We start from the raw sequence: 13911 nt of genomic DNA on the forward strand, positions 1-13911 counted from the left end.
CATATGGCAGGCCAAAACCTGAGAAGATTCTATACAGGAAGTGCCCTCTCTGACCATTTCTTGGCCTTCTATAGCCTCTTTATGGAAAACAGAGGATCTCTGCTGTAACGTGACATTTTCTAAGGAATGATGACTCTGCAGTCCCTTGGCGAAAAACAGTAGCGCATTTGGATAGTGGTCGATCTGAGAACAATGACACGGGTGCGCGCGTGCACGTGAAGACACCATTTTCTCCTTTCAGTCTTTGAACGAAAACAACGTCTCCCAGTCGGAATATTATCGCTATTTTACGAGAAAAATACCATAAAAATTGATTTTAAATAGCATTTGACATGCTTCGAAGTACGGTAATGGAATATTTTGAATTTTTTTGTCACGACATGCGTCTGCGCGTCACCGTTCAGATAGGGACCTGAACGCACGGACAAAACAGAGGATATTTGAACATAACTATGGATTATTTTGAACTAAAACAACATTTGTGGTTGAAGTAGAAGTCCTGGGAGTGCATTCTGACGAAGAACAGCAAAGGTAATCTAATTTTTCTTATAGTAATTCTGAGTTTAGTGAACGCCAAACTTGGTGGGTGTCAAATTAGCTAGCCCGTGATGGCAAGCTATCTACTCAGAATATTGCAAAATGTGCTTTTGCCGAAAAGCTATTTTAAAATCTGACACCGCGATTGCATAAAGGAGTCTATAATTCTTAAAATAATTGTTATGTTTTTTGTGAACGTTTATCGTGAGTAATTTAGTAAATTCACCGGAAGTTTTCGGTATGTTTGCTAGTTCTGAACGTCACATGCTAATGTAAAAAGCTGGTTTTTGATATAAATATGAACTTGATTGAACAAAACATGCATGTATTGTATAACATAATGTCCTAGGTGTGTCATCTGATGAAGATCATCAAAGGTTAGTGCTGCATTTAGCTGTGGTTTTGGTTTTTGTGACATTATATGCTAGCTTGAAAAATGGGTGTGTGATTATTTCTGGCTGGGTACTCTCCTGACATAATCTAATGTTTTGCTTTCGTTGTAAAGCCTTTTTGAAATCGGACAATGTGGTTAGATTAACGAGAGTCTTGTCTTTAAAATGGTGTAAAATAGTCATATGTTTGAGAAATTGAAGCATTTTTAAGGTTTTTGAATATCGCGCCACTCGATTCCACTGGCTGTTGACTAGGTGGGACGATTTCGTCCCACATACCCGAGAGAGGTTAAAGCCACTGCCTAAGATTTGCACTTGCAGCAATTTCAATTAGTGAAATATACCTAATGATGTTGAAGAATGACTCAATGACATTCACCAGTTTATTAAGTACACCACCCTGTTCACAAAACAATTACGAGCCTAGTTGGTTTAGCCACGGAAAAATGCAGCAACCTTCCCGCTAGCCATGATTAGCTGAGATGAGTGGGCTGGACACGCCGAGAGATCAGTTCGGATTGGTCTGCCAAGGAGCATGCTTCTGTCTATAATATGAGCTGGTCAGTATGTGTAGGTAATCTTTTCTAACGTAGCTTTTTTGAAAGATATCACGTAGTAGAACCGCATAAGTGTTGCGCTCCACTTTCTAGAGGGCCGAGTTTTGAAATCAGTGGAATGCCCGGTGGAATTAGAGTATGATAGCTAAAGAGATTAAGAAAATGCTGGCGTTTGATTGCAAATATGCAGAGGGAGTCAAAAAGAGAACTCACAAAACGCTAATGTATAAAACCCGTCCTCTGATTACATCTTCAAACTAAGGGCAACCATTGCATCTGTAACAGAGAGGGAGAAGCGTCCATCCGTGTATATGGGTAAGAGAGTCTAGCTAGCAACATGTAGTATATGTGTAGTATATGTGAATGTGTGTGGCTATTTTGTGTGGGAGTGTCAATGTAGTGTGTGTGAGTGAGTGTGTATATACACGGAGTGTACAAAACATTAAGGATACCTGCTCTTTCCATAGACTGACCAGGTGAAAGCTATGATCCCTTATTGATGTCACTTGATAAATCCACTTAAATAGGTGTTGATGAAGGGGATGACACAGGTTAAAGAAGGATTTTTAAGTCTAGAGACATCGATTTTGTATGTGTGCCATTCAGAGGGTGGGGGGTGCAACTCAATATTAGTCCTTAATGTTTTGTACACTCAGTGAATAGTGTACGGAGTGAGCAGGAGAGTCAGTGCAGATAGCTAGGTACCATTAATTGACTATTTAGCAGTCTTATGGATTTGCGGTAGAAGCTGTCTCGAAGCCTGTTGCTCCGGTCTTTGGGACACCTTCTGTAGTGCTTTGCGGACAAGGGCAGTGCATTTGCCATATCAAGCGGTGATGCAGCCAGTCAAGATGCTCTCAATGGTGCAGCTGTATAACTTTTTGAGGATCCAAGGGCCCACTGCCGTGCCCTCTTCATGAGGACGCCAAAGAACTTGACCTTGACCTGCTCCACAACAACCCTGTCGATGTGAATGGACGCGTGCTCTCTGCCTCTTTCTCCTATAGTCCACGATCAGCTCCTTGGTCTTACTGACGTTGATGGAGATGTTGTTGTCCTGGCACTACACTGCTAAGTCTCTGGCCCCCTCCCCGTAGGCTGTCCTACCACCGTCGTGTCGTCAGCAAACTTGATGATGGTGTTGGATGTGCGTGGCCACGCAGTTGTGGGTGAACAGGGAGAACAGAAGGTGAATAAGCTCACACCTCCGAGGGGCCCCTGTGTTGAGGGTTGGTGTGTTGTTGCCTAGCCTCACCACCTGGGGCCGGCCTATCAGTCCAGGATCCAGTTGCAGAGGTAGGGGATCAGTCACAGGGTCCCTAGTTTGGTGATGAGCTTTGAGGGGACTATGGTGTTGAATGCTGAGTTGTAGTCTATGAACAGCATTCTCACCTAGTTATTTCCCCTCTTGTCCAGTTGGGAGATGACAGTGTGAAGTGCAATTGAGATTGAGTTATCTGTGGATCAGTTGTGGAGGTATTCGAATTGGAGTGGGTCTACGGTGTCTGGGATAATGGTGTTGATGTGTGTCATGATTGGCCTTTAGAAGCAGTTCATAATTACAGATGTGAGTGCTACAGGGCGAGTCATTTAGGTGGGTTAACTTGGGGTTCTTGAGAACAGGGACAATGATGGTCAGCTTGAAACATGTTGGGTGCATGCTTCGTGAACGCGCTCTGGTATTCAGTGAATGTTAACCCGTTTAAACGTTATGCTCTCATCAGCTACGAAGAGCGAGATCATATAGTAATCCGGAAAAACAGAGGCTTCCGCGCAAGGCACAGTGTTATATATTCCTCAAATCGAACATAAAATACATTTAGCTCATTTGGGAGTTCTGCGTCGCTGGGCAACTCATGGCTGGGAATCCTTTTGTAATCTGTTATAGTTTGCAAGCCCTGCCACATACGACGAGCATCGGAGCCGGTGTAATAGGATTCCACCTTAATCCTATATTGTCCTTTTGCATGTTTGATGTCTCGGGGGTCATAGCAGGCTTTCTTAAATCCATCCATGTCCGTGTCCTGTCCCTTGTAAGCCCATTGAAGATATTGCCTTTCTTATAGTCACTGTGGGGACAACATCGTCTATGAACTAATTGATGAAGCCGGTGAATTGTGGTGAACTCCTCAATATCATCGGATGAATCCTGGAACATATCCCAGCCTGTATTAGCAAAATAGTCTTGTAGCCTCGCGTCTGCTTCATCCGAACACTTCTGTTTTGAGCGCATCACTGGCGCTTCCTAATTGAGCTTTTGTTATGTAGACAGGAAGCAGGAAAATGGAGTCATGGTAAGATAGGCCGGACGAGGGAGTGCAATAAAAGGGGTCTAGAGTTTTAGCGCTCCTAGTGGCTCAGGAGACGTGTTGGTAAAAGTGCGGTAGGATGGTTAAGCCTCCCTGCGTTAAAGTCTCCTCCCTCCAGAAACGCTGCCTCTGGGTGAGCGGTTTCTTGTTTGTTTATGGCCCCATACAGTTTGTTGAGTGCCAAAGAGGTGTTGGCTTGTGGTGGGATGCAGAGAGCCGTCATAATTATGGATGAGAACTCTTGGTAGATACAATGGTCTACAGCTTACCATGAGGTATTCTATATCAAGTGTACAAAAGCTTGTGATTCCCTTCACACTGGAAGCAACACACCAGTTATTATTTATAAAAAACACTACTCCTTTCGACTTCCCCGAAGCCACCGTCTGATCCTGCCGCTGCATGGAGAATCCACTGAGTACTACTCAGTAAGACATAATATTGCAGCTTTTCAAGTCTCTCTGATAGGAGACTAGAACGAAGCTCATCCATCTTATTCTCAAGTGATTGGACATTTGCCAATAGAATAGACGGGATCGGCATTCAGTTCTTTCAACTTCATCAGGACACCACCTCGTCTCCAGTGTTTTGGAAGCCCATGGAACCAAGGAATAGGTAACTAAGCGACTTTAACCATAGTATGAAAGTCAGTGTAAGGCGCCCCGGAACCAGTATCTCAAATGGCCTCCCTCCTGGGCTTTTCACGGACATGTCTAGGGTTTACAGAGAATGGTGCGACAAACAAACATCCAGACAGCAGCAGTCTTGTGGACAAAAACAGCTAGTTAATGAGAGAGGTCGAAGGAAAATTGAAAAAATTGTGCAAGCAAACAGGTGGGCCACAAACAGGCAAATAACGGCACAGTGGTGTTGTCAGTTCTTGTCACAGACGGGCTATTGCAGCAGACGACCACACTGGGCACCATACCCATCAGCTAAAAACAAGAAGAAGAGGCACGCAAACACCAAAACTGGACAATTGAGGAATGGAAAAACATTGCCTGATCCGTTGAATCCCGGTTCCTGTCGCATCATGTTGATGGCAGTCAGGACTTGGTGTAAGCAGCATGAGTCCATGGCCCCATCCTGCCTGGTGTCAAAGATGCCAGGCAGATGCCGGTTCCTGTTGCATCATGTTGATGGCAGTCAGGACTTGGTGTAAGCAGCATGAGTCCATGGCCCCATCCTGCATGGTATCAAAGATGCCAGGCAGATGCCGGTTCCTGTTGCATCAAGTTGATGGCAGTCAGGACTTGGTGTAAGCAGCATGAGTCCATGGCCCCATCCTGCCTGGTATCAAAGATGCCAGGCAGATGCCGGTTCCTGTTGCATCATGTTGATGGCAGTCAGGACTTGGTGTAGGCAGCATGAGTCCATGGCCCCATCCTGCCTGGTATCAAAGATGCCAGGCAGATGCCGGTTCCTGTTGCATCATGCTGATGGCAGTCAGGACTTGGTGTAAGCAGCATGAGTCCATGGCCCCATCCTGCCTGGTGTCAAAGATGCCAGGCAGATGCCGGTTCCTGTTGCATCATGTTGATGGCAGTCAGGACTTGGTGTAAGCAGCATGAGTCCATGGCCCCATCCTGCCTGGTATCAACAGTACAAGCTGGTGGCGGTGGTGTAAGGCTGTGGGGAATTTTTTCCTATGCACACGTAAAGTCCCTTGATAGCAATTGAGCAACATTTGAACGCCACAGCGTATCTGAACATTGTTGCTGACTAGGTGCATTCCATCATGGCTACAGTTTACCCTTCGTCACATGGATACTTCCAGCAGAATAATGTGCCATGTCACAAAGCACGTTTTGAATGGTTCCAGGAGCTCAGTTTACTTGAGTGGCCTGTGCAGTCCCCAGACCTCAACCAAATAGAGCATCTTTGGGATCAGATGTAATGGGCTGTTTGCAACATGAATATACCGCCGTCCAATATGCAGGAACTGTATGATGCCATCGTATCACCATTGACCAACATCCCTGTGGAACATTTCCGAAACCTTGCCCTGAAGAATTCAGGCTGTTCTGGAGGCAAAGGGGGATCCGACCTGGTACTAGATGGGTGTACCTAATAAACTGGAAAATTAGTAAATATATTAGTATGACTGTTACCTTGTGCATAAAACTGAAGACATTCATTGATTATGTGTTTCTTGTCATGGGACTACATAAACAAATCATGTATAGCTTCAAATTATGTTTACAAAAGTAATGTTGCTCTCATGGAATATCATTCCTTAAGCACTAGCTATAGATAAGAATTTGTTCTTAACTGACTTGCCTAGTTAAATTAAGGTAAAATACATATATATTTCTTTAAATATAACATTGTAAATTGCTTTACTTACAAAAAATGGCATTGGATGCATTTGATCCATAGGTTTTGGTTGGTTGGTGGCCCACGGATGGTACACACACCTAATAGACAGTGGCTTCAATAAGTAGATTAGAAATTCCTAACAACCACATAAATGTTAATTCATTATAATATCCTTCAAATACTGGAAGAAGCACCACTGTACACAGAGCTTGAACCTATGATGTACAGTTGAAGTCGGAAGTTTACATACACCTTAGCCAAATACATTTAAACTCTGTTTTCACAATTCCTAATGTTTAATCCTAGAAAAATTCCCTGTCTTAGGTCAGTTAGGATCACCACTTCATTTTAAGAATGTGAAATGTCAAAATAATAGTAGAGAATCATTTATTTCAGCTTTTATTTCTTTCATCACATTCCCAGTAGGTCAGAAGTTTACATACAATCAATTAGTATTTGGTAGCACCGCCCTTACATTTTTTAACTTGGGTCAAACGTTTCGGGTAGCCTTACACAAGCTTCCCACTATAAGTTGGGTGAATTTTGGCCCATTCCTCCTGACAGAGCTGGTGTAACTGAGTCAGGTTTATAGGCCTCCTTGCTCGCACACGCTTTTTCAATTCTGCCAACAAATTTCCAATAGAATTGAGGTCAGGGCTTTGTGATGGCCACTCCAATACCTTGACTTTGTTGTCCTTAAGCCATTTTGCCACAACTTTGGAAGTATGTTTGGGGTCATTGTCCATTTGGAAGACCCATTTGCGCCCAAGCTTTAACTTCCTGACTGATGTCTTGAGATGTTGCTTCAATATATCCACATACTTTTCTTTCCTCAATATGCCATCCATTTTGTGAAGTTCACCAGTCCCTCCTGCAGCAAAGCACCCCCACAACATGATACTGCCACCCCCGTGCTTCACGGTTGGGATGGTGTTTTTCAGCTTGCAAGCCAACCCCTTTTTCCTCCAAACATAACGATGGTCATTATGGCCAAACAGTTCTATTTTTGTTTCATCAGACCAGAGGACATTTCCCCAAAAAGTACAATCTTTGTCCCCATGTGCAGTTGCAAGCCAGTGGCTTCATCCTTGCTGAGCGGCCTTTCATGTTATGTCGATATAGGACTCGTTTTACTGTGGATATAGATACTTTTGTACCTGTTTCCTCCAGCATCTTCACAAGGTCCTTTGCTGTTGTTCTGGGATTGATTTGCACTTTTCGGACCAAAGCACATTCATCTCTAGGAGACAGAACACGTCTCCTTCCTGAGCGGTATGACGGCTGCGTGGTCCCATGGTGTTTATACTTGCATACTATTGTTTGTACAGATCAACATGGTACCTTCAGACATTTGGAAATTGCTCGCAAGGAGGTCTGCAATTTTTTTCTGAGGTCTTGGCTGATTTCTTTAGATTTTCCTATGATGTCAAGCAAAGAGGCACTGAGTTTGAAGATAGGCCTTGACATACATCCACAGGTACACATCCAATTGACTCAAATGATGTCAATTAGCCTATCAGAAGCTTCTAAAGCCATGACATCATTTTCAGGAATGTTCCAAGCTGTTTAAAGGTACAGTCAATTTAGTGTATGTAAACTTCTGACCCACTGGAATTGTGATAGTGAATTAGAAGTGAAATAATCTGTAAACAATTGTTAGCAAAATTACTTGTGTCATGCACAAAGTAGATGTTCTAACCGACTTGCCAAAACTATAGTTTGTTAACAAGAAATTTGATAACAAGAAATTTGTGGAGTGGTTGAAAAACGAGTTTTAATGATTCCAACCTAAGTGTATGTAAACCTCAGACTTCAACTGTATATAAACTCAGAGTATTTCAATTAAATGGTTGAAGGACAAAAAAGTAATACATATAGTGTACGAGTCAAAAGTTTGGACCCACCTACTCATTCAAGGGCCTTTCTTAATTTTTTACTATAATAGTGAATAATAGTGAAGACATCAAAACTATGAAATAAGACATATGTAATCATGTTCTGTCGTAAACAAAAAAGTGTTAAACAAATCAACATTTATTTTATATTTGAGTTTCTTCAAAGCAGTCACCCTTTGCCTTCAGGGCGTCAGGTAGCATAGTGGTTAGAGCGCTGGGCCAGTAACCGAAAGGTTGCTGGATCAAATCCCCAAGCTGACAAGTTCAAAATCTGTCGTTCTACCCCTGAAAAGGGCAGTTAACCCACTGTTCCCCGGTAGGCCTTCATTGTAAATAAGAATTTGTTCTTGACTGAATTGTTAAATAAACTAGTTGACTAGTAAAGAGTTCACACATATGCTGAACACTTGTTGGCTCCTTTTCCTTCACTCTGCGGTCGAACTCATCTCAATTGGGTTGAGGTCGGATGATTGTGGAGGCCAGGTCATCTGATCCATCACTCTCCTGCTTGGTCAAATAGTCCTTACACAGCCTGGAGGTGTGTTGGGTCATTGTCCTGTTGAAAAACAAATTATAGTCCCACTAAGCGCAAACCAGATGGGGTGGCGTATCGCTGCAGAATGCTGTGGAATGATGTTTGTGTGCCTTGAATTTTAAATAAATCACAAACAGTGTCACCAGCAAAGCACCCCCACACCTCCTCCTCTATGCTTCAAGGTGGACTCTTCAGACCAAAGGACAGATTTCCACCAGTCTAATGTCCATTGCTCGTGTTTCTTGGCCCAAGCAAGTCTCTTCTTATTGGAGTCCTTTAGAGGTGGTTTCTTTGCAGCAATTCGACCATGAAGGCCTGATTCATGCAGTCTCCTCTGAACAGTTGATGTTGAGATGTGTCTGTTACTTGAACACTGTCTACCATTTATTTGGCCTGCAATTTCTGAGGCTGGTAACTCTAATGAACTTATCCTCTGCAGCAGAGGTAACTCTGGGTCTTCCTTTCCTGTGCCGTTCCTCATGAGAGCCAGTTTCATCATATCACTTGACGGTTTTTGCGACTGCACTTGAAGAAACTTTCAAAGTACTTGAAATGTTCCGGATTGAATGACCTTCATGTCTTAATGTAATGATGGACTGTCATTTCTCTTTGTTTATTTGAGCTGTTCTTGCCATATTATGGACTTGGTATTTTACCAAATAGGGCTATCTTCTGTATATCACCCCTACCTTGGCTCAAACTAAAATTAAGAAGGAAAGAAATTCCACAAATTGCAAATGAATTTTTAACAAGGCACACCTGTTAATTGAAATTCATTCCAGGTGACTACCTCATTTAGCTGGTTGAGAGAATACCAAGTGTGTGCAAAGCTGTCATCAAGGCAAAGGCTAACTCATTTGAAGAATCTCAAATATAAAATATATTTAGATTTGTTTAACACTTTTTTGGTTACTACATGATTCCAGTGGTGGGAAAAGTACCCAACTATCATACTTCAGTAAAAGTAAAGATACCTTAATAGTAAAAGTAAAAAAAGACACCCAGTAAAATTCACCTTGAGTAAAAGTATAAAAGTATTTGGTTTAAAATATACTTAAGTATCAAAAGTAAAAGTATAAATAATTTCAAATTCCTTATATTAAGCAAACCAGATGGCACCATTTTCTTGTTTTTTTAATTTTATGAAAAGCCACGGGCACACTCCAACATTCAGACATAATTTACAAACGAAGCATGTGCGTTTAGAGAGTACGCCAGATCAGAAGCAGTAAGGATGACCAGGGATGTGCGTGAATTTGCCCATTTTCCTGTCCTGCTAAGCATTCAAAATATAACAAGTACTTTTGGGTGTCAAGGAAAATGCATGGAGTAAAAAGTACAATATTTTTTTAAGGAATGTAGTTTAGTAAAAGTGGTCAAAAATATAAATAGTAAAGTACAGATACCCCAAAAAAACTACTTTAGTAGTAGTTCAAAGTATTTTTACTGAAGTACTTTACACCACTGCATGAGTCCATACATTTTATTTCATAGTTGTGATGTCTTCACTATTATTCTACAATGTGTCCAAACTTTTGACTGGTACTGTATCTATGTTTTTGTTGTTGTTGTAATTATAACTTTATAAAAAGCATACTTTAAGGTATTCTTTAAATATATTTTTTCACTTTTTATGTTTAGCTTACACAATGTAAAAGTATGCATTAATGTATCTCAGATTAAACGTAGATATTAATAAATATATTTCTATAGCTTCCAAAATGTTTTACAATGGTGGGGGAAGTTGGATGTGTGGTGGCTTCAAAACAGCGCCCCTTGTCAGTCATCTAGTGTATATATAAATAATTGGTTCATACACTGTTTGAGTCAATACATATGCGATTTGGTTTGCATGGTGTACCTGATCCACTAATATTGACAGAAGGGAGAACAAGACGAGCCACCCCTTTTATATGAGCTACACAAAATCCATAAAAGCAATGCATTATCTTATCACTTTTTTTTTAAATGCCTCTATTGCTTCTCGCACAGATCCAAATTCTAGTTCTTCGAAATGGCCATTCTAAAGAGTAATTAGTGAAAGGTGAATTTGGGCGTTGCACTGGCGCCTGATATTAATTAGATATATGTGCCCGACCAGTAATCAGATTCAGAATTTGAACAGGTTCCATTTGTCCATCCAAATACTAAGTATCAGTGATTGAGATGAGGCTTATGCAGAAAACCTTTCAGATGACAGACCTCTGAAATGTGCTGTGTGTGTGTGTGTGTGTGTGTGTGTGTGTGTGTGTGTGTGTGTGTGTGAGAGAGAGAGAGATATTGGCTAGGGCGGGCAGGGTCCCTGTTTTAGATGCAGTAAATAGGGAGGGCGGGTTAGTGCTGTGTGTCAGGAGCCTGGAGGTTGCTAGGCAACGCTGGGAAAGGCATGTGCTACTGCAGGGGTTCCCAACATCAGCCCTCAACTATCTGTGTTACTGCAGGTTTTCACCAATTCACTACAATCTATGGGTGGCCTCTTAGTCATCATGCTTCATTTAAACATCCTTGACGCAATTGTATGAATGACTGTGCACTAGGAGGTGCCAAGGCATTGGAATGAAAATCTGTATATAAAAAAAATGAGAACTGAATTCAGTTTGTCCTCTACTGTTCCACCCTCCAACCCCTCTCCTGGGTAAGCTGGGTATTTTGACCCTCTGGGGTAAAAAGACAACGTGACTGAAAGGAGTCAAGAGTTAAGCTGCAAATTAACTCTGCGCCCTTATCACATTACCTTGGATGCTTTAGGCACAACAAAACATGGTGTTGATATGTTTCTATGGCACTCGGATGCTTCCCGCAACTACAAGGGTGCCACTGAGTCATCACATTTGTGCCTTCGACGCTGCTACCACCGAATCTTCTCTAACATTGGATTTGTGTCTACGACATGTTGACATGACTCAAGGCTTTTCTGGCAGGGCGTTTCAGTGCTGGTGATGACTGCTCTCATGACTAAGAGCAGTCCTAGGTTTTTCTTAAACCGTGTTTTTACACCTGGGTGATTCTCATGACGCATCAGCAAAAATCTAAAATATTTCTGAGGACTAAGATGTCTAGTTTTAGGCAAAGTGTCTTCTTTCAAATACATTTCACATTTGCCAGAATTTTATATTTTCACCCCAAATTCTCATTGTCGAAATGCGTCCGGATTAAATTCTGGGGGTCATTTTATACTATTTTACTTTCAAAAAACCTAACATAATAAAACAATATATGTTGCTGTAGTTTGTCCATAAATCATAAAGGTATACTAGTTGATGTTTAGATTAAAATATTATATTTATTACATAAAATAGTGTCTCATTACGTAACACTTTTTCAAGTTCCTGTAAAGTTTTAATCCCCCATGATGCATCATCTAGAGTAGTCATTAGATGAGCACCAGTTAGGTTAATTTATTCGCTTCTATGTCTTCAGAATTAGGTTCTTTTTTTCAAAAACCAATTTACCCCACTTGGCCTTCTCAATAACCGAAATATCTAAATAGCTCAAATTTGGGAAAAAGTTCAATTTAAATTTGATCCTAATTTCATTATTAAAAAATAAATAAATAAATGTCAGTGTTATGTTTAACTAAGTCCTTTTCATTAGGGGAGCAAAGTTAAAAATATTTTTAATTGATTAGTTAATTTTTTGGACTGTTGCAGTAATGAGAATTGTGGAAATTGTGGTAAAATGCATGATATGATCAAAAAATTATAATAATTATAAAATAGATCAGCACAGATTCTAATCTCAGTGATCCAAGAGGAAATTTACTAAAAAATTCATTCAGAATTTTTGAGTCAAATGTCAGTTTCGTGAGAATGACCCACCTATAGGATGTGTCCAATTACACATGACGCAGTGTTAGCTCTCAAATAGGTATTGTTCAGTCCTTTTTTCCACATCAAAGCTCAGTGAGCATACATACACCTCAATGTATCTACTATGCCGAGTCAGATGAGACTTCAATTTCAACTCGCTGCCCGAAGCAGCAACACAACAAACAGGCACCGGATGTACTACACGACACCCTAACATACACAAGCGTTCCCACAGAGCCCCCTAGGACAACATCAATCTAAATGTATACAGCGTCAGCAATAAACATCGAAGGGAAATAAGCTGCTGTTCTCAACCTTCTTTCAAACTAAATGGCCTAAGCTGGGAAACACGGAACATGCCATGAGAGTAGGGTAGAGTAGCGTACACCACACACACACACTGGTTTTGTTTTCCCTCCCTAATGCGTCGTATGAAATGACTCACGCAGCCCAGCAAAGCATTCGGAGGGAGGCTGGACCTACCAGCAGGCGCTGGTGTAGCCTCTTGGTCCTCCGCAGGGTGCCCATGAGGCGGCGGCCCATCTTTTTGGCGTACCACACCGAGTTGAGCATGCTGTTGCTTGCTGCCACTGCTGCTGCTGCGTGTAGGTGCTGTGTCGACGCTGCTACCGCTGTTGCAGGCTTAGGGGTGGTGGTGGTTGGAGGGGAGAGGACAGGACAGGAGGAAGGTGGGAGGGGGGGCTTCACTCCAGCAACACTCTAGCTCGTGTCATCCGCCCTACCCTCTCCCTCTCTCTTCCTCCTCTCACTCACAAACACAACGGAGGCTGCAGAGGCAGCGTTGGTGGGTGCTGGAGAAAGCAAGAGTTGGATTCTTGACCGAGGTCGCAATAGGACAGACGTATGGACTTCACCTTTTTACCCCACAGACGAGAGGGTCTGAGGGAGTCCAGAGGAGCTTAGAGGCTGCTTCTCACTTTCACTCGCTCTTTAATGGGCACTTAAGTATGCGCAGTCTTCCAAATTAGAAAGCAGGCTCTGGACGTGACGGGAGAACCAAATCACCCTCTTGGGGCGGATTAACCTGTGGTGAAAGAGAAAGCAGCATGTTCATCTGATGAGGAGACGAGTGTCTGTCCTGGTGCACAGAGAATGTCAGACTGGTGCAGGGGATGGGAGACGGCGAGAGAGAGAGAAAGGGTTGTGTGTGTGTGTGTGTGTGTGTGTGTGTGTGTGTGTGTGTGTGTGTGTGTGTGTGTGTGTGTGTGTGTGTGTGAGAGAGAGAGAGCTAGAAAGATAGCTGTGTCCAAATCTTCATCTCTGAAATACAGCTTTATTAACCTCTTCTTCCCCTCCAGCTTTCCTCTCTCTTCAATTCAATCCCTCTCTTCAGTCTCCCACCCTCCCTCACAATTTCAACTGGTTAGTGCTTGGTCAGATCCAGATGTGTTCGATGTCGTTTTCGTCCTTCTGTTCACATTCTAAAAATGAGTCAGCAGGGGAAGCTCACATTCGGATAACGCTGACTTAACGCTCCAGTGATGGACCGGGGAGAGGGGGGAGGGAAATGGGTTGGCAGTATTGAGCCCAGCATTCC

General features: G+C 42.3%; 1 protein-coding gene across 18 annotated transcripts in view; it reads right to left on the reverse strand.

The window, feature by feature from the left end:
- LOC115156587 (disks large homolog 1) overlaps positions 1-13911 on the reverse strand; it is a 285164-nt gene that overhangs the window by 150645 nt on the left and 120608 nt on the right. The window contains exon 1 of one of the 18 annotated variants that reach the window (XM_029704080.1): positions 12837-13529. The exons of the other annotated variants lie outside the window; for them this stretch is intronic. Coding sequence (XP_029559940.1) covers positions 12837-12926 — 90 coding nt within the window. The 5' untranslated portion in view covers positions 12927-13529. Of the gene's footprint in view, positions 1-12836; positions 13530-13911 lie in introns of those variants that run through there. 18 annotated transcript variants of the gene reach the window in all.

The sequence above is a fragment of the Salmo trutta genome, chromosome 21 (genome assembly GCF_901001165.1).
Source record: "Salmo trutta chromosome 21, fSalTru1.1, whole genome shotgun sequence".
Classification (NCBI taxonomy): Eukaryota; Metazoa; Chordata; class Actinopteri; order Salmoniformes; family Salmonidae; genus Salmo; species Salmo trutta.